Source organism: Patagioenas fasciata, chromosome 8 (genome assembly GCF_037038585.1).
Source record: "Patagioenas fasciata isolate bPatFas1 chromosome 8, bPatFas1.hap1, whole genome shotgun sequence".
Classification (NCBI taxonomy): domain Eukaryota; kingdom Metazoa; phylum Chordata; class Aves; order Columbiformes; family Columbidae; genus Patagioenas; species Patagioenas fasciata.
The window spans coordinates 11281974-11301854 of record NC_092527.1 but is presented as its reverse complement, the minus strand read 5'-3'; the positions used below and the strand labels follow the sequence as shown (position 1 = coordinate 11301854).

The 19881-nt window shown below is 40.2% G+C and overlaps 1 protein-coding gene across 4 annotated transcripts in view; it reads right to left on the bottom strand.

Annotated features, from left to right (window-relative positions):
• Window positions 1–19881, bottom strand: part of RHOBTB1 (Rho related BTB domain containing 1) — a 55838-nt gene that overhangs the window by 23776 nt on the left and 12181 nt on the right. Inside the window, exons 3-5 of one of the 4 annotated variants that reach the window (XM_071811680.1) lie at window positions 18036–18151; window positions 3805–4006; window positions 3344–3447 (exon numbers count right to left, since the gene is read on the bottom strand). In XM_071811680.1, coding sequence (XP_071667781.1) covers window positions 3344–3447; window positions 3805–3996 — 296 coding nt within the window. In that variant the 5' untranslated portion in view covers window positions 3997–4006; window positions 18036–18151. Of the gene's footprint in view, window positions 1–3343; window positions 3448–3804; window positions 4007–18035; window positions 18152–19881 lie in introns of those variants that run through there. The other 3 variants (XM_071811679.1, XM_065843769.2, XM_071811681.1) reach the window with 3 other exon arrangements.

Genomic DNA, 19881 nt, shown 5'->3' with positions numbered 1-19881 from the left:
TCAACCTTTACTGCTTCGACCAGACCCTCTTTGTTAGTGAGGATGAGATCCAGCAGCGCACCTCTCCTAGTCGGCTCCTCCACCATCTGCATGAGGAAGTTATCATCAACGCACTGGAGGAACCTCCTGGACTGTGGCTGGCTGGCTGAATGGTCCTTCCAGCAAACATCAGGGAAGTTAAAATCACCCACAACAGCCAGGGCCTGTGACTGTGAGGCCACTCTCAGCTGCGCATAGAAGGCCTCATCAACTTCCTCAGCCTGATCTGGTGGCCTGTAATAGACACCTACAACAGTATCACCCCTGCCAGCCTGTCCCTTGATCCTGACCCATACACTCTCAACTCGTTCCTCATCCGCTCCTGCCCAGAATTTAGTACATTGTAGCTGCTCTCTCACATAGAGAGCAACTCCACCACCACGCCTGGCTGGCCTGTCTTTGCTGAAAAGGGCGTAGCCATCCCTGATCACATTCCAGTCATGTGAACTGTCCCACCACGTTTCTGTAACTGCCACCAGATCATAATCTCCCGACCAAACATAGGATTCTAACTCTATGCTGAGCTGAACAGGACACTTCCAAAACTAAATCACATTCTAGTCTAAAGAAAAAAAAAACCATGTCACAGTATTAAAAAAACTACTACAAATATTTCCACAAGTCCCTCCAGCCTCATCCCCCCCTCCCGCTTAAGCTACCAGAACTGTTTCCCAAAGCTTGTGGAGGATTGTGATTATTAAACTAAACACCACGCAGCAGAATGCAAGCTGGATCTCACTCTGCATTCCCCCATTTTAAAGGGTGCCAGTATAAACACTAACTATTCCATCCTCAGTGGCATTCAAATACGTTTCTTTGTTTCTGTCACACAAAAAATAGTGGAAAATGTGTCCCTTTTGCAAACCTCCTGTCACATTTCTATGTGTGAAAAACAAAGAATTAAGAAGGATTTATCTTTGCTGCAAGTCCTATCAACTGCTCATCATGTCACCTATAGCATAATCTATTTATGCAACATTTTGTAAAACTGTATGGAACAATCTTTTCCAATGAGCAGTAGGCAAATTAATGACCTGCTGGTTCTTGTTACACCATATATAAGACAATTAAAGGTCTTGGCTGAGTGTTTGGCTAAAATAAACCTTCCTCTGCACAAGGGGCATGCGTATAAAACAATTTTGAAGGGAATCAAATGGTTACATTATTATATGATCCTTCAGACAATCAGAAACATGGGGCACTTGTACGTGTAAGCCTTGAGCAGTTTGGCATAAAATACGCTTCTCACTGTACTGTAAAATTTGACTTATCTATGAGTAGGCTGTAGTTCAACATAAAGAGGTGATTTAAAATCAATTCGTATTAATGTGAACATTTAATATTGGAAATTTTAAAATGTGGAAATAGATAAAATACTAAAGAGCTAGTTTCAAATGAAACATTAATACCTTTCAAAACAATGCAGTACCTTATCAGTGCTTACAATTAGGAAATTTCACAACTGAAATTCTATTGATAAAATAGTTTCTCTGGAGTTTTCAGTTAGTTTCTCCATTAACAGATCTGTGGAAAAAGCACTAACAGAACAGTAGGTTTCCAGAAGGGCCTTTTAAAGTTGATCAGAGTATAACAAACCTGATTCTACATGGGTTCAATTCTGCTCACATCATAAATTAATCACTGTGTTCATATGCTTAAACCCACGAGATCTCAAGTTATTCATGTCCTCCTTGGCACTCGCGGGATTAGAATCTAAGTATGTTGTTTCCCCTCTCCCATCCTGTCAGTAAATGTGGGATCAGAGTTCAGAACATGCCTGATTTTGTTCTCCTAATCTCTACTAATCTTCTCAGTGACACAGTATCTGTTGCAGAATATCAGGAGGCCACATCAAAGAGGAACAGTTAGTGGAAACTTTAAGTTACATCCATATATATCGAAGCAGGCTCCGTATGCTGTCAAATGTTAAAACAATATCTATTCATATACTCAAGTAGCACTAAATACTAAGGTCAATGTTACCTTAAAGTCAGAACCTTTCCTCACTCACAAAGCTTGTTTAAAAATAGTACAGGTTGTGTAGCCCAGATGTGTCACTACTTTAGATGCAGAAGCAAAACTCAAGGTAATTCATGACCCTGTGAAAACACAACTAACACAGTGCCGTATACAAAGGAAGGTTTGTACAAACTGCCATACAGAGTTTTACAGTGTGAAAATTCAACTGGTGGATTCACCAACAGAACCCTCTCCAGCGGTTCTAAGGGGTGGAGAACAGGAATGACACTCATCACTTGGTTCATCAGGTAGCACAAAGAAAAGGAAAACTGTAAGACAGCACATCTTGGCAACATGGAATCCAAAGCTGGGACAGACATGCTGCAAAGGGTGTTCACAGCTGGAAACAAAATACAGATCTGTCTATGGAAGTTTGATCATCTGCAGTGACTGAAGCAGATATGAAAAAGACCATGGCTTTGCTCAAATGTCTGTCCAAAATCCATCTTCACCTTAGTATTTGCCCAATGCAGGTCATCTGTTCTCATTATATATGTAATCAAATGTCTGTTACTCAGCTGTTCTGCTGTCTCTACTGCCACACCACTAGACCTAACTACCATTGAACAAAACAGAAAACTATCACTGGCTTAAGTCCTTGTCAAAACTGTGCTGAATTTATATTATACACATGGGAAAAATCTACATCACATTCATTTTATCATTTGTGGTGGTGGTGTTTGGGTTTTTCTGTTTTTTTTTTTTTTTAATAATTTCCAGGTTTAATCATTGATTCACTAGCAGACACTTGATATTTACAGAAGCAAAACTTTTCCTTTCCTCAGCTTTAAGAAAACAGAGAAGAGCCTCACCTATCATGCACCTGGCTCTGCTCTCAAGAAGTTAGTTGCCCATTCAACATCATAGGTTTTAATAAAATAAATATTTAATTGAGTAGGAGTGATGTTTACCAACATGTCTCCCTATTAGTTGTTTGTTAGGTAATTATATCATACACTGCTTACACAGGTAGGGAATGCTGACGTTTTGTAAAACTACAATCTTATTTTGGGCAATGTTCTTTAAAATTCAAAATAGGACAACGGTTTTGGACAGAGCGTAGCAGGCTGTTCAAGGAAATGTAGCATAGTAAAACTATGCTGCTTTTTAAATATTTATATCTTTTTAATCCTTGCAGCAGATAATCCTCTTTGCAGTAGTCAGGAATATGAATACCCTTGATTGTTTTTAAGTCCTTGCTTTTCAAAATTAAGATTTGCAATTTTTTTCCTGTCTAATAATTTTACTACAAGTATTAATTAAAATTTTGCTGGGATCAATTTACCTTCCATAAGCAAAGCGCCTGTCTTTGTGGTGGTCCCCAAATGTATCCCACAGCCTGAGAGAAACACTCACTTCATCCACAACATCTCTTGAGCGTTCAAGGACCTAGAAGAGAACACACATAACATTCTCTTGCTCTCCATTAAACAAGTACATTTAAAATTATCCCCATAAGAAGGTGCAAAGCATAAGAGGCCAAGAGTCTCCTACATATAGTTTTCAGTAAATGCTGTATTTTATGAAACAGGCAGAACATGTATCTTCATAAAAATAGGTTTGATAAAAAAGTTACTTTGGAATGAGAGACTTGGGGACACGTGTATCAGACCACGGCAGCAGTACAGACAGCACACGAAGTATTCGTGAGCTTGTTGCTGCACCCTGACAAAGAAAGGCTTGCCAATAAATCATAGTACAACCTCGCAGCATGTGCTCTGTATTTTGTACACCTGCAGTCCTTACCTCTTGGCAGACACGGTACTGATCAATGGCCCAGACGGTTGGTACGTGAGTTGCCAGCAGCTGATACTGGGTCAAGGTTGTATTGCACGCTCTTGCACAAATTAGACGAGTCTTTCCCACTGCATTATCTCCAACCACCACACACTTGATAGTTTCAACGTTGGGTCTTTCGTAGTCCATGTCAGCGTCCATTCATCAAAGACTGTAACAAGACATTTAAATTTGTTTTCAACTATTGTGCAAAAAGAATCCTACTTCGAATCACAGCCTTCCACTTCTTAAGAGATGCTTGAAGAAGATAAACTCTTAAGGAAAAACCTGTAGTAAACTGTACCACAGTAAGCTAGCTGTTCCTTTAAATACCGTCCAGTTATGCAAATGCATGACTATTTTGACCACAGTTGGTTTATGCTGTTCACATGCTATTTTCACTTTGGTTTCTGTAAACACAAGCCTGTTTGCAGGAGGTAGATCTTGGTGAAACAAGGACAGCTAGCACAAACTTACCTCTTGCTAATACTTTTTATGCCAAGAAGGAGAAAAGACTGGATACCTGTGGGTTTAACCTGCAGGATTCCAGTATACACCTGTCTTCTGTAATGTTGCCCATTCAGGATTTGATTTAAGGCTGTCCAAACAACATTGCCAGCAGCAAGTCACACAGATGATTTTAGTTATGTGCACACAATAAGATTGACTTGTAAGATGACTCCAGAGACTCTGTTCTCTGCAAACCACAGCTCCCATCATATCCTGCATGTATCACACACTTTTAATTTTCCAAGGAAAAGTTTGTACAAATTATGGACTAAAATGAAACCAAAGAGCTCAGCAAGAACTTGCAAATATATTTAGTTATATCTACAAATTCTTTTCCATATGACACTGGAAAGTGAAGAGAAGGAGATTTTTTAAGATATTAGCCTCATGGAAAGTTATTATTGAAAATATTAAGTAAATATTCTACGGCAATATATTGAACAAATACCTGGATATGAATGTAAACTAGAACAAATTTATATTTGAAAAACTAAAACCAACTCCTGCATGTTTACTACAGTCTGTCATTTTCACACAAAGGAATGTGGAATCATAGTTTGATATATTTGATTTTGGTTTTCTAATGTCTAATGATCTGCTGAGCAACCAGGTCTCTGCCAGAGAATTGTAAACAAGAAGGGAGCAAAGGGAAAATGCAAGGCACAAACATGTCCAGGAAGGCTTGCCTAATAACCATCTCCACAAGGAAACCTACAGCAATTTAATTGACAAAACACAGGTCATCATCTGGAGTGAAGGTGTCCTTTTTCCTGAGAAGAAAGAACTACAGATAGAGAAATCAAACTATTTGTTTTAATACCTTTTTAAATATTCACATCTCATTTGCACATAAATATAGAATATATATTAACTGTCAGCCTGTTTAAAATACTAGTTATAAGCTGGTTTGGTGTACATTTTTCACTGTCAGAGGACCTATGATCTGAATTAAGAAAAAGCACGTTTAGTAATTACTAGATAAACACTAATTTTAACTGTATTCTTTCACTACTTAAAGTGATGTAGAGCAAGAAATCAGGTGTTAGAACTAAATGTTACCCATTTATTTAAAATGTTGACTATGGACTGCATGCTAATAGCTATAGTGGCTAAAGTACAGTTATAATCTTTATTTATGTGTGGATGAGAGGAGTTGGAGACCAAAGAGACAGCAAGATGCAAGGGTGAATTTATGCCACTACTGTGTCACACTGATAGATTTTCAAAAACATTGAATGCTTCTGGAAATGCTACAGCACAGGCTAACATGTAAGAACACATTTTAGAGAGCTGTCCTACACTAGACTGAAACATGGGCCCAGAAACTCTTCATCCTGGCATAAGTACGTGGTTGCACAACTAGAGCTTTGCAATCTGCCAGATGTGGAGCACATAACGTGGTTTCAAACACATATGCACAATAATTATTGCATATAAACCCTAATGGCCTTGTGATACCAACCTGCTACAGCAGCACAGAGGTTTTGGCTGATAAGGAAACAAAGCTATTATGATATTACCTTTATCCCCTCATCTGAGTTGTAACCTGCATCCTGAAAGGTTACTACTCTTGAGGGAAAGGACCACAGAGACTTTCAGTCACCTGTCTGCCATCCAGCCATAGCTGCCTGTTAGATCCAAGCTCCCATGAGGCTGGTAGCTGGGATCACCCATGGGCTCTGTACCACCTCCATGAGTCCAAATACGAGAAAATAAATGAGAGTTAACTTCTCTTTCCTTCTCTGCATCCTTTCCAAGAATACAGCCACGACATAAATAATAGTACAAACCCAATATTTTTTTCCCTCATTGCAGAGAATCAGAGATCATGGCCTCAAAGGCAGGGCCCTGAATGAGGAGCAAAAACCCAAGAGGTTTCAGTATGTGATCTAAAAAATTTCATTTCAAGGCTGAGAATAAACAGCAACCCTTTGACATAATATGTGGTATTAAATTACTTCATATTTTATTCATGCATGGACTAGACATCACAGATGGAATGTGGAAATGTTTACAAGGCTGGAAAACAAAATGAAGGAGCGTGGCTAGCCAGTGTGTCTGATTGGTTTTAAACTACCAGAGACACCAATTTTTCTTCCAACCCAATATCCCATTAAATCTTTGTTACACAGATCAGCTGAGGTATTATATAACAACCTGATTTTAAAATTCTTCAAAAGTTCTTAAGTGGTAGTTCTGCAAAAATGCTGTTCAGTCAGTCACAAAGTACAGTCTGGAATCCTAAAAAAATTTCCAAGAGGATAACAGAGCAAGTTTAAAAATAATAGCCAAATCTAAATAAAATAAGGGCAGAAATCAATGCAATTATTTGAGAATCCTAGAAAGGAAATGCATGAAAATAAAATTATTATTTTTAAAAATTTCCAAGGTACTTAGTAACCTAAGGAAAGCAAAGTTATCACAGAACTCAGACACAGCATGCCCTAATGCCCTGTTGTAGATCAATGGCAGTCTAATGAAGATATTTTTAGTGTGACTTAGTACTGCACAGGACAGAGATTAAAATAAATTGGGAATAAAAGCAAAACTAAAGCTTTGTGGCTATATTAAGGAAAGTTATTAAATCCACTCTGGTATATAGAGTATATCTATGTATTAAAAATGCAAATTTTAATATCGTTCACTAGTTTTCAGAAATGGATTAAAATAGAAATAGCTCCTTAAGAGATGACAGACAGAAGCCTGGACGGATATCTAGATCCCCCAAATAAAAACAGATGCTAACAACAAATTAGAGTACAAACAATTAGCAAAACACATGGAATAAATACCTGTAAATGTAGCCAGAAGCCTTCTGGCTACTGGAATTATTAAAGCCAGGAATATGTACAAGATCTTCAAAATACAGCCCTGGTCAGGTTTTTTTTAAGGTAACCTCTAGGTTAAGCTTGTGCTAAAGCTATTATATAATCACACCAATTAAAAATGCTAAACATGTATTTACAAAACTTAAATTAAAAAAAAAAAATCTAAATTTGAGCTCTGAAAGTCTGGTAACATCTGGGAAGACCAACTGGAACTGAAACAAAACTGGTTAGACAGGAGCAAACCAGGGTATATAAAGCTTCATAAAAAAACCCCAACCAACCAAACAAAAAAATAGCATAAAATTCCAAGACCAATGAAAAACTTGCTAAAAACAACCTACAACCTGCAATAGTTTAGTTTACCAACAAAACAGGGTAAAGTAAAAGGGAAGTTGCTGGAAGTGTGACCAGTCTCAGAGAGGACACTGCCAAAGAAGCCAGAGAAAGACAGAAAGGCCATCAAACAAGGAGCAGCCAGAAACCTGCTAGGGCAAAGATCTGATCACCTATGGCTGCTCCCAACAGTCAGCAGTGAAACATTCAGCTGCTTCACCCAGTTCTAAAGAAAGGTGAGCAGGTGGATGGAAATGAAAAATGATACTCAGAAGAATAAAACAGGATGTCAAAAATCTCTTAGGATGTTTCTATTTTTACATTGTTACCTGTGATTGTTTGCAGATGAAGAAGAGACAGAGGCAGCTAAAAATCAGTTTTGAGTAGACTCAAGATCTAAAATAAAGCTATTTAATCAATTCACTTGATTAGCAGAAATGAACTGTTTTAAATAAAGTTGATTTCTTTCCAAAGAAGTATAAGGTTACTGTTCTGAACCATGGCTTGCAGATGGTTATGGTCACCGATTTCTTTCTTTGTTAGTTCACATCAAATTGCTGTATGGTGCTTGGGTTTTCTTCAGTTTTTCCTCATTGCTGAAGTAGTTGTTAGTATTATCACTAAAAAACAGATGTTGTTGCCATAGCATGCAGATCCTTACAGCTAGTCGGCCTCAGTAATGCAACACTGCCTTTCTAGAGAAATTTTCCAAAATATCTGTAGATGAAGCATATCATTTGATCATCTAGTCCACTGGTATACAGATTAAACACAACAGATGCATACAGTTTCTCTCTCTGTGTGTTAATGTAGGTGTGTCTATATAGGAGACAATCAGATTCTAACTATGAACTTGTCATCTTCTAAGAATGCAGTTCAATATACTTAAGGGTATAATTGCATTTTTCTCTGCTAGAAAGAAAGTGGATGAATATCCAAACTGAACTGTGAATTTCCCATTGAGGATCAGGAATCCATCCCTATGGATCTCACTGCCTAAAACTGCCCATTTTGAAATTTTCAAATGTTTTAAATCATCATTTGGCATATACAAAACATACCCAAGACTTTTTTCAAAGACCAGTAGTTAATTATCAACCCTTTTGTCTTCAGCAAGATACCACAAATGAATAACTAAGAGTGTCTACATTAATCAGTGATTACCCAGTGATCCTGCAGTCATTACTTCTTAGCTCAGTACTTAAACACGTCCAATAAGACTGAGATAGCAGCTCTTAGCATGAAAACAAGCAATCACTAAAAGCAAACTCTTCAGCTGAAGGTTCAGAGTGACAGCATGTAAGAACCTTGTCTGCTCAGTAAACTTTTACTTCAAGTTATTTCATGGAAAAAACATTAATGATTCAAATCTGTCTCAAGTAATCTGACCAAACATGCAAATCAGAAAGTCCTTCAAAAAAACAGGTCACCAGCCACAATTGCATCACTGTTATTAAAGGAACTGAGTGGCAATTATTTGAAAAACTCAGGCCACCAGTACAGTAGTAAGACCATCACCACCTGTCCTTGAAAAACACACTCTTTTGAAAACATATGAAAGAGCACTTGTAGGTACTCCATATATCAATCAGTTCTGGAGACAGTATAGGTTTGGGGTGACTCCTTCAGAGAGTCATTACCCAGTAACGTATCAAAAGAGTCTAAAAACTTTTACAAGAGTACCCAATGCTCTGACCTCCATCCCCAGGTTACAAAATTACTTCTTGCAACCATGGAAACTGGAAAAGGAGATGTAAAATGCCAGGTTCTTCAGGCACTGAAGTCATTGCCTTATACGGTAGAGTCCCCAGGCAGCAGCGTGCTGGCAAGGACCAAAAAGCACATGAGCCAGAACAAGCACATGAAATGTTTGTTCTCAATATATAACTTGCCATGTGTTGTTTCAGAATCTTAATGGATTAACACATATATCCCAGGGGAAAAGCAACGAGACTCACTGTTCATTTGTGCAAGAGCATGGAGTTCACAGACAGCTCTGATCCGGGGAAAGGATGGGGGCCAAAAGGCTGGTTTCTGGTTTGGCTCAATTTCATAAATGAATTTAGGGCTTCACCAAGTATATTTATGAAATAAATCACAACATGGTATCAAGTAACAGATAAACTATACCAGCTGCTGAAAGGTCATCACAAAACATTTTTCACAAGGTATAAATTATGTCAGTATTTAATTAAATTACAGGAGGGGCAATGGGGAGATCACTGTAAAAATAAAAACTATTCCTTGTGAGCATCAAAGAACCAGCTGGTAACAAAGGGTAATAAGACTCAAGGTGAGATCAGATCACTGGATCACCGAGGGACAGGGACGGACATGATGCATTTTAGGCTGGATTCTCATTCATGATGAAGAGGCATTGCCCTGTTGCCATTATTTAAATTTCTGGCCGTTTACATAGAAAGACTGAAAAGGAAGAAACCAACATGGGAGAAAGAAATTAAAGATTAACGCTGGAATTTATCAACTACTCGCCCTACCTGGCCCACTGACAGAAGATGACAACAGACAGCCAGTGCTTGGGATGGAGAAAAGCCCTTATATTCTAACATTACCCTGATCTGAAATGTGAAACCCTCAGATCTACCATGAGTAGAAAGCGAAGGGTAGCTGACTGAAATGTTGTTTTACTGCATGAGTGACAAATCAGATAACCCTGGCTGTTGCTGCCCACAAAAGGAGAGTGCAGGTCAGCAGAAGAGCCTTTATCTTCCACAAGGGCAGAACCTAGTTCTACTCTTTTTCAGCTGTTCTAGGATAGTTGGGGTGTTTTCAGCCTTGGGCCAGTATTAACAAAGAAATAAATCCTACAGAACACTACTAAAATTTGATACAGCTGGAGAACCTAGGTATTCAGGTTGTCATCAAGTCAGACTACACTTGGCTTGCCTGAACCAGCTTCTTTCACAACAGCTTTTTGCCAACAAGCATCAGATTTAATCCTGCATGCTACCCCTTACTTTGTATTACATGCTGGAAGAAAGCTCTCAGAAGTCTCCATTCAGCTGCCATCATTCCTGCTCTATCCCTCAAGTTTTAAAGAAGGGAGCAAAAAATTGACTGTAGCCACCCAGAGAAATGAAAGAAGAACATCTAAGGAAGATATAAAGTTGAAGACAGAACAGACATCTCTATGTTTACCTAGAAAACTTCCCAGTCAAATCATCACCACCTCTTTGTAGAAACGAGGAATATAATTTGTGGCTTGTAGTACCAGAAGCCTATCAGGCTGCTCTTTCTCAGTATGCTCGACTCCAGATTTGTTTCTAAAGGTTAGTTACCAGGATGCTTACTGAAACCTGACTTACCTCTGTGATGACACAACACCTTTTGATCAGTAAAAATGAGCACTTCCTTAGATGACCAAAAATCAGAGACAGTAGCAAAATACAAATTGTTTCCATATTACTGTATAAAACAGACTGCCCTGAAGCGCAATAGCTGAGGATGAAAATATCCAATTTTAGGTAAAATAACTGATTCTCTTGAGCCTCCTGAAAATGTGCAGTCTACAAGGACCTGTCTTCGTATTATATACACAGTCCGTCAGACCAAATAGATATCCAAACGCAAAGCTTAGTATCAGACTTGAACTATGTCAATTTTCAGACAATTTCTAGAAGACCTGAAGGGCAGAAATCAACAAGCTGATTACACTGAGCATCTTACATATAATTTTGATCTGTGACATATGTTGTGATATCCTTTGTGGTGAGATCATCTCTCTAGAAATGAATCCATACAGCAGGTGAAGGACATGTAAACATGTGAGAACTTCATGTGTGAGAATCTAGGGTGAGGGTTTTCTGTATGGTGGGAGAGCCTGCAACACTGCCTCCCCTGAACCAGTTCTTCAGAGTCCACCTTAAGAACAGGTCACAACATGGGGCAGTGCCTTGTGGCTCCTTTTGTTTCTTCTTTCTTGCTGTGAGGAAGGGTGACCGCACTGGACTCACCCCTGGAAAGACAGGAAAAAGCTGGTACATGACTGATTTAAGGCTCACACTTTGGCCTTGCAAATGCATTTTGCTAGGCTTCTGGATACATCCAGCTACAACTGCCTGCTTTTGCCATTTGCCAGAGATGATCATAGCAGACACAGGAGACTAGGTACAGACCAAGATCTGGCATTGCTGTGGTTGCTAATCTGGCATATCATCACAAACTAAAATTAACTGGCTGACATTCATAAAAGTGGCTGAGAACCAAACTGAATGAAGAACAGACAATACCCATTGATGGTGATAACCATCACCAAACATCTAGTACTTCATAAAGCAGCCACCCACAAAATGTCATTGTGCACTGAGTGCTTAGATTAGTCCACCTTCTGCAACATAAGATTATACTGCAGGAGCAGATTAAGGGTTCACCTCTCCTAGCATTTGAGTTCAGATCAGGATTACATTTTTGAAGCAAATATCCAGGTCTTCACCACCTGTCATGCTTTGGTTCACATCACATGCAGCCAGAGTGAACAAACTGAATTCCTTGCAGGTGAATCAGAAGTGAGAATCGTGCCACCCACCACAACAAGCAAGCTTTCAGCCCACAGGAGCAGATTAAAGGCAATCTGAGTTAACACCCTTTGCCTCCCAAATATGTGTAGTGCAGACACTGGGTTCTCAGCACCAACTGTTCCATCCCCAGATCCCCTGCTACTGCATCATACGACCCACTAATGCAGACAGAGCATCAGATGCTCTGACTCCTGCTTTGTTATTTGGATCAACCTAACTGGGGCAAAGCTGCAGCTGAATCCTTACTGACTGCAATGCTCATGAGTATCAGAGATAACATATGAAACTCCAGATTAGAGGGAGAAGGATCACTGGAAAAGGCTGATTCAACACTACTGGTTTTCATGGTAATAAATGCCATGAAATTCCCGATTTTACTCTTATGTAATCAAAAGCATCAGAAGTTTGTACAGCATTAAACTATCAATACTGTAGCACAGGTTCTTACTGATTTTACCTATTTATAAAGACAAGTGTTGATATTGTACACTCTGTTTGGTAAGGGCATTATTCTGAGCAGTGTTCCCAACAGGATAGAAGGGAAAAAAAATAACCACCAAACAAGGCATTGTCCCAACTTTTGAGTATTTCTGTGGGGAAAATATTTATCAACTTTTGCTAGAGAGCTACAAACAAAGAAAAATATTCCAGAGACACTAGTGACCTTCTAGCACAGCGAGCTGTTGAATTAACTTTCTGTGCTTGTTTTCTTCTAAAAGACAGAATCAGTTTCTTGTTTCTTGAACTTTAAGTGACATTTCTCATTCCTTCAGCACAAGGTTTTGAGCTCTTCTATAGAGACCCAATCAATGCTCCAAGGGTACATTCACAAGCCTAGTCTCACTATGAGCTGCTCTGCATGTCTGCTGTATGCAGCAAGGACTGCTCAGACTTTTCTTCCCTCCCAAGCACATACTTAGTTCTACAACATTTGTGTACTCTTCTGGCAGGGTAGATGGGAGCAAGGGAGGAGCATGTCAAACACTTGTTGCTCCTTTGCTTCTCGTACTTTGAGGGTTTTCTGTCCTTACATCTCCTTCAGCACAGGGCAACATCTGGATGACGGATTTAAGTATTTTTCCAGCGAACAAAATGTATTAGCAAAGAATCAAACATCAGGATTTACTCGTCAAGTGATCATCTCTTCCTCTCAGTCTAATGCTTTACAGTATTTGTGAAGCTCAGAGTTTTAAAAGGGCAGGAGTTTTAGAAAGCTCTCCAAAGTTAAAATTCATGTTTATTTCTTTCTGCCCCAGATCTTATGCTCTTTAAGTGTTATGTCACTTAGACAAAGACCCCTAGCACAAATATAGAATTCACGAAGTTATTTTTTTCTGTTAATAGTGTATAGACACATTGTGTACCTAAGACATAGAATCAGGCATACAAATCCAATGTGCATATAAAAGTATAACCTAATGGGAGAGGACCTCAGAAAGATACTGAAAAGAAATGACAATGTTAACAATGGTGTTTGTCTCCCTACATGCTTTACTTTTGCCTAGAAAGACCAGTAGCCCAAGAACACACTGAACAAATGAATTTTCACCTCAGCTTCTATTACAGCTCAAGCTGAACATTTGGCTTTGAGTCAGCTGTGTGTCCTGAAATAGCGCACAAACTGAGGATGAACAAAGTCATTGAGAAGATTCTGGCATCACTTCCTTGCTCTCGCTGTGACCATATGCAGAGCTTCAAGGGCTTTCTTGTATTATTATCATCTTTTAAATGAGTATATCGTTGTCTTCAGAAGCCTGAGTAGTGCCTTGATCAATAGAAGACAATGTGGAGCTCTCCGACTAGCCCACCTCGGCCTGTCCAGTGACTGACTTCTCTTTGCAATATGTGTCGGATGCCACAATACCCAGTAAAGGTTGACTTAACAAATTAAAGTCTACTAGTGCTCATCTCTGCAAGCCCTTTCTGTGGCCTGCAAACAGGTCCCCACACAGACGCCTGATAATCTGTGTCCTGCAAGACCCTCTCAGCAGCCTCCTGCTGTTGTCACAGCAACCTACAAACAGACTCCACAGACACAGAAGAGGGGAAAAAAGGGGGGAAAAAAGAGGGAGAAAGAAATCCTTCAGGTTTTTAGCAAATTACACTCAGAAGTACCAAGCACCGGGAGGTTTCTGCTTCCCGTACACATCGTACCCCTCTATTTTTGCCTTGAATCTTGTGGCCTCGCTGTTAGAAGCAGCTAGACAGATTTGCTTTATCAAGGACTCAGCTCTCCCTGTCCTCGGGGGAGGGGAGGATGCCTCCTCCTCTCTCTCTCGATGAGGCGGGAGCGCACCTGCGGGGAGACGGGACGCGAAGGGCGCCGCCACCCGCACCCTGCGGCGCCGCTGGCTGACAGCCCGACCCAGCCCCGCACACGCAGCCGCGTAGGCTGCGCCGGCAAGTCGGAGCACGATCGCGCCCGGGCGACGCGGGACCTACCCGGGAGGGCGGGATGCCCGGCAGCCGGCGTGCACGCAGCGGGGCTGGCCCCCGGCCCCGGCGGGACGGGAGGGCGGTGGCAGCCGCCGCCGCGCCCCCTTCCCGCTGCTCCTCACAGCGGCGGGGCAGCGGCAGGAGCCAGCCCGCCTGGGCAGGGCGGCAACGTGCCGCCAGAGCTGCTCTGCCCGCCCGGCCCCGCGGCGTGCGGCGGGCTGCCCGCCCCGGCCCGCCCCGCTGACTCGCGCTGACGTTTGCAGCCCCGCGTTCTATTTTTAGCGCGCCGATTGGATTTCATTCATGAAACCAGCGGCTGGAGCCGCGCCCGCCGCCTCCGCCCGGCCCGGCCCGGGCCGCCTCCCGCCGCCCAGGAAGCGCGGAACCGCAAGCAGGGGCAGCCCAGAGGCGCACCCTCCTCATCCTCCATCCCGGCACTCGCACTCTAGGCCGGAATGCTTTCTGCCACCGCCTCGGGAAAAGGTCGGACAGGAAACTAGTAAAAAACAAACGAATACACACATATTTATACACACTCGACAGATACTCTGTGTGCATAAACAATGAATGTGATTCTGTGGAAGGGTCCTCAAGGCCTCCCTGGATTATCTACTAAATGCGGTGCGCAACTTCTTAGCATAGGTGCTGCTGCTATGGTTTGGTTTGAAATTACTTCTTTCCATTTCCACTAATATTTGAACCCTTCGTGTAAAACAGACATGCAACTAAACCACAACTGCTGCTCTCTTAAACTGACAATGTAGACTTGGAGTTTTCTAATCAGTGAAAACAGCTCAAGGCCCTGTCTCTATCTGGGAAAAGTGTTCACAATTCAGACCAGGCTCCCTGCTAAAACACTGCTTTCCAGCTCTATTTACTACTTTACACCATCAAAAAATGCAACTAATCCTTTAGTGCAGTGAAGGGCATGGGCAAAACTGCTTTGGCTAAGTGAACTTTTTAAACATGGTTGTAGTTGTGACTGTTGGAAAGAAAATATTGTCCTAGAGCAACCTGGACTCACATATTGCACAGTCTTGTAGCAATAACACACTCATTTTTTGGAAAAGATGTTATAAAGTTTTAAAAACACCACTTCCAGTAACAGTACCAATACAAGGTTAACAGCATCCCTCTGCATTTGATTAAAGTCAATTACTTGCATTTTTCAAACATCCAGAAGCCAAAATTACATTAACCAGGTGAGACCGCAACAATTTTCAGTTGAGTACATCTACAAGTACAGTTTGCAACTTCATACCACAGGAGGCTGTTAGGTGCAGAAGAACAATGTGCGCCATTGCAAACATTGTTATTTTTCTAGCTTTGCACCAAGTTTGGATCGACAAGACAAATGCATCAGAAACTAAAACAACTTTCACTCAGACATCTACTTGAGAGCTAAAAACAAATGAGAGCTAAAAACTTTAATTGTATGCAAGAAAAACAGTTCCTAAGTATTTGCTTGTTTCTGGGACACACAGCTTCTGGGAAAAAAATAAGGGCCAGGTTCATCCCAGTTAATTCAAGGGGGCTGAGCAAAGCAGGGTGATCAAAAATGGGAGGGTGATATAAAGGGTGTTCCTTTTACTGGACTGTTTCAGTACAGCGAATCTCAATTCCTTCTAGGTACCTTTGTTTTACAGTCTAAAAGATTACTTTCTGAAGACAAATCACAGAGCTAGAACCCAATGTCTCTGTTAAACACACCTCAACTATCACTGCTGCAAGCAGAGTGACCATTATTGTCCTAACATGTAGCATCACGTGGGAGAAAGCAACCAGACTTGCCCTGATACTGACTTGAGAAATATTGACTGTGATTAAAAAAAAACAACCAAACAAAAGTCCCCACCAAAACAAAAATAAAAAAAACCAAACACAAACCAAACAAAAAACACACAAACAAAAAAAACCCCACAAACAAATGAAAACCAAACAAAAACCCACAACAAAACAAACAAACACCTTCAGCTCTGCTTGCAAGCTTGTTAGAGTTTCTATACAAGAACAAAGGAAGAGGGCAGGAAGAAGGGAGAAAGTGCTATTTTTAGTGCACAACAGTAAATTGAGCAGAATACAGCAATGACAAAGATAAGTCAGGTGGTAAAAATGGGAAAAAGAGAAACGAGGTTCTGCTTTTGATGAGGATAAAGAAAACATTTCCAGTTTCCCTTTTTTTCTGTTTCATCAAAGGGTGGTTAGAGCCTGAAGGCTTGCGCAGCTGTGTGAACAGCTACATGCTACTATGTAGTTTCTGTTCTAATGACCATCTACAGCAACTTTTATTAAACCATTCAGTGCTTTCCCACCACAAACGTGTAACTTCTTATACAATTACAATTGCAACTTTTCCAGCAAAGTATAAAATAAAAACCCAGGACAGCTAGAAGCTCTCTGTTCTCTGAGACATAAGCCTATTGAACGGTACTTACATTGTTGCAAACTTTTAAACAAACAGTAGAGTTTTGACCATAAACTTGAGTGACACATCTTAAGAACTGTCTGGAACGCATCTCTAACATGGTGTAGAGCAAACAATAGTTTCTAGGCTTTGATAAAAGAAAGCACAGTAATAAACCACAAGTATTCCCACTGAGTTTGCACAAGCATTAAAAATATATGAGTGGTAAAGCTTCACTCAATTAGATGTTTCAGTATTTCAGGTAGCCAGCTTGGATTTTTCTTTTTTTTTGTTTGTTACTGGGGACAATAACAGCAAAAAAAGAAAAAGAGAAGGAAGTTCTATCCTTGCAAGCCATCCTAAAGGATAAGGCATCAGACCATGGATAGCATTTAACTACAGAGTCTGCTTCTGCCAAGTCTATACAGCTTTCCAAAACATGGCTATGGGCTGCCAGGTGTGCCACATCACTGCATCTCCATTATGTTTAACACTATCACACAATTCAGAGAATAACTGAATAAAAAAGAATAAAATAGTAATTTAAAAATGCATTCCCACCCATAGAAAATTCTACTTAGAATTATTTTAGTTTTTCTAAATCACAAAAGCATAAATGTAAAGGTATATTCCCATATGCTCTTAACACCTTGTTTGTTACTCTGGGGCTAAATTAACCTTTTGTTTTTGAGAATGTATTTCTCAGATGATTAAAAAGCATTAGTAGAGAATATCAGTTGTGCATAAACCATAACTGAGTTTACAAATAACCTTTATACTCCTGTATCTGGAGAGTTAAACTTCAGAGGCTGTTCCAACATGCAGTATTAGCAGAACTCCTTAGGGAGCTCCCTACCAGCTCAGAAATGCTGAAGCTCAGGGCCCTCAGGCCCTTCCATCCTCTGCACTCCTTCGACAGCACAGAAAAGCTCAGGAAGTAGCTACGTTGAAAAAATACTAGCCAAGGATAACAGGAGTGAATGAAGAGGGGGACTACAAGCATTTACTTCACCTTGTTTGTCAAAACTTCTGGAAGGCAAGGAACTGGACTAGCCTATGCTTCTTACCACCCATCATAATCTAAGTCTGGTGTATCTGCAGAAGAATGATGGCCTAAGCATGGTTAAATCTGGGGTTTAGTTTTTACATTACCGTTTAACAGCCTTCTGAGAAAGTCTACATCTCAGACCAATCCAGACTCAAAGCCATGTAGAAGCAAGGGGTTCTTCCCTCTATTAGAGGTCTAAGCAGGGTCTGTCACACGTCTGCTAAAAAAAAAAAAAAAATCTAGTAATGTGGCTCCTTGCTCCCTTTGAGGACTCACTCAAGCTTTTAATTCAGGATAACTGAGATTATTTCCCTTCTGTTTCAGGTAGTAGCATCCAAGCACAAATGCAGTTTTCTAAGACAAGTCACACGCACTGACAGCAGTCAGCAGGGACAGTTACAGGACCAGGCTTGAATGTGCACTGAGAGAAGACAGACCTGCCATTGCAGAGGCAGCCTGGGACAGTCTCAGAATGAAACTCAATAATAATTTATCCCCGAACGCAGGGACCCTTTGTGCTAGAAGACTTTAAGAACATGTTAAAAGATTGTTAGTGGAAATAAGTTTAAAGGCACAAGGAATTAAGTAAACAAAGTAAGTTAAATTATCCCATATGGGCTCCATGTTGCATATGGCAATCTCATGGGGACAGAAGGTGCTCTCCACAGTCCATGAAACTTGTTTTCAACAATACAAAAGAACATGAATACATGATGTACAGCCAAACTAAGGAGACGTAGTACTTCAGTTATGGACTTCACCATCTACCCATTGTATGTGATACATGTAGTCTCAGCCAACTGGCAGCATGTGAATCAAAATATCAGAATTATCCAGCTCCTGTCTTCGAAGTCTAGTTTTTCCCCACAATTAGGCTTACAGGCTTTAATTATGTGGGTAGATCAAAATAATTTCTAACTACTTCTGTAATGGATTACTATATATTCCATTAGATTTTTATCCATAAAAAATTCATAAAGAGAATAAATGCCCTGAAGAAACTATGTAAATGCATATGCTATACACATTGAAATAAAATTCAAATAATTTCCTGTCAAATACAATTTTTTGTATTAATGGCTTTGCATTCAGAACTGTAACATATCCATGCCAAATGCTTATGCATTCACAATATGCTCTCTTTTCAAAACTATTATGTATTGTGTGCAGTCCTTTTTTCTCTTTGGTATAATAAGAACAGACGTAATTTGACGTAAGGCGCTTCTATTTAGTGATGTCAACATCTATTCTCAGCCAACTATGCAAATTGATTAGGCCAGTTGCACCCCTTTTCATATTATCCAAAACAATTGTCTCAATTCTCAGAGATGGAGACATGTAACATATACAATACCTTCACTGTGTGCATTAGGCACTCTAACATAGACCACTATGCATTTATTTGTTAGGGTTTTTTTTTTCAGTTATTCACTGAATGCTAAATACAGTGCAAAACCATCATGACTTAAGAAGCCTGCAATGCACCAGATTTTATTAAAGCATTCTATATGAATGATATATAGCACCAGTTGTTTGCTCTATGAATTGTATTTCCAAATTATTTTTCACTAGCAGAGGGATATGAAATAGTTAATATATGCATACATTTTAAACAGCTGGGTAAACAAGAAAGGGACTATCTACAGGAGGAAAATGCCAGTACTTCTGATTTGGAAAAGAAATTAGATACCTCCTACTTTTTCAGAGGGTTATATTTCAACAATGCTTTAGTTTTTAGTCTAACCACATGTAGGATTTTGGCTTTTGCCTTCCCCCGCTCCCATATTTAACCTGTTAATTATAAGACCCTGTTCTCCCCACGTCACTCCACAACATAATCACAATTTAGGTGGGAAAGGGCCTCTGGACGTCATCTAGTCCAACCTCCTCCTCAATGCACAGCTAACTTCAAAGCTTCATTGGGTCACTCGAGGCTTTATCCAGTTGAGT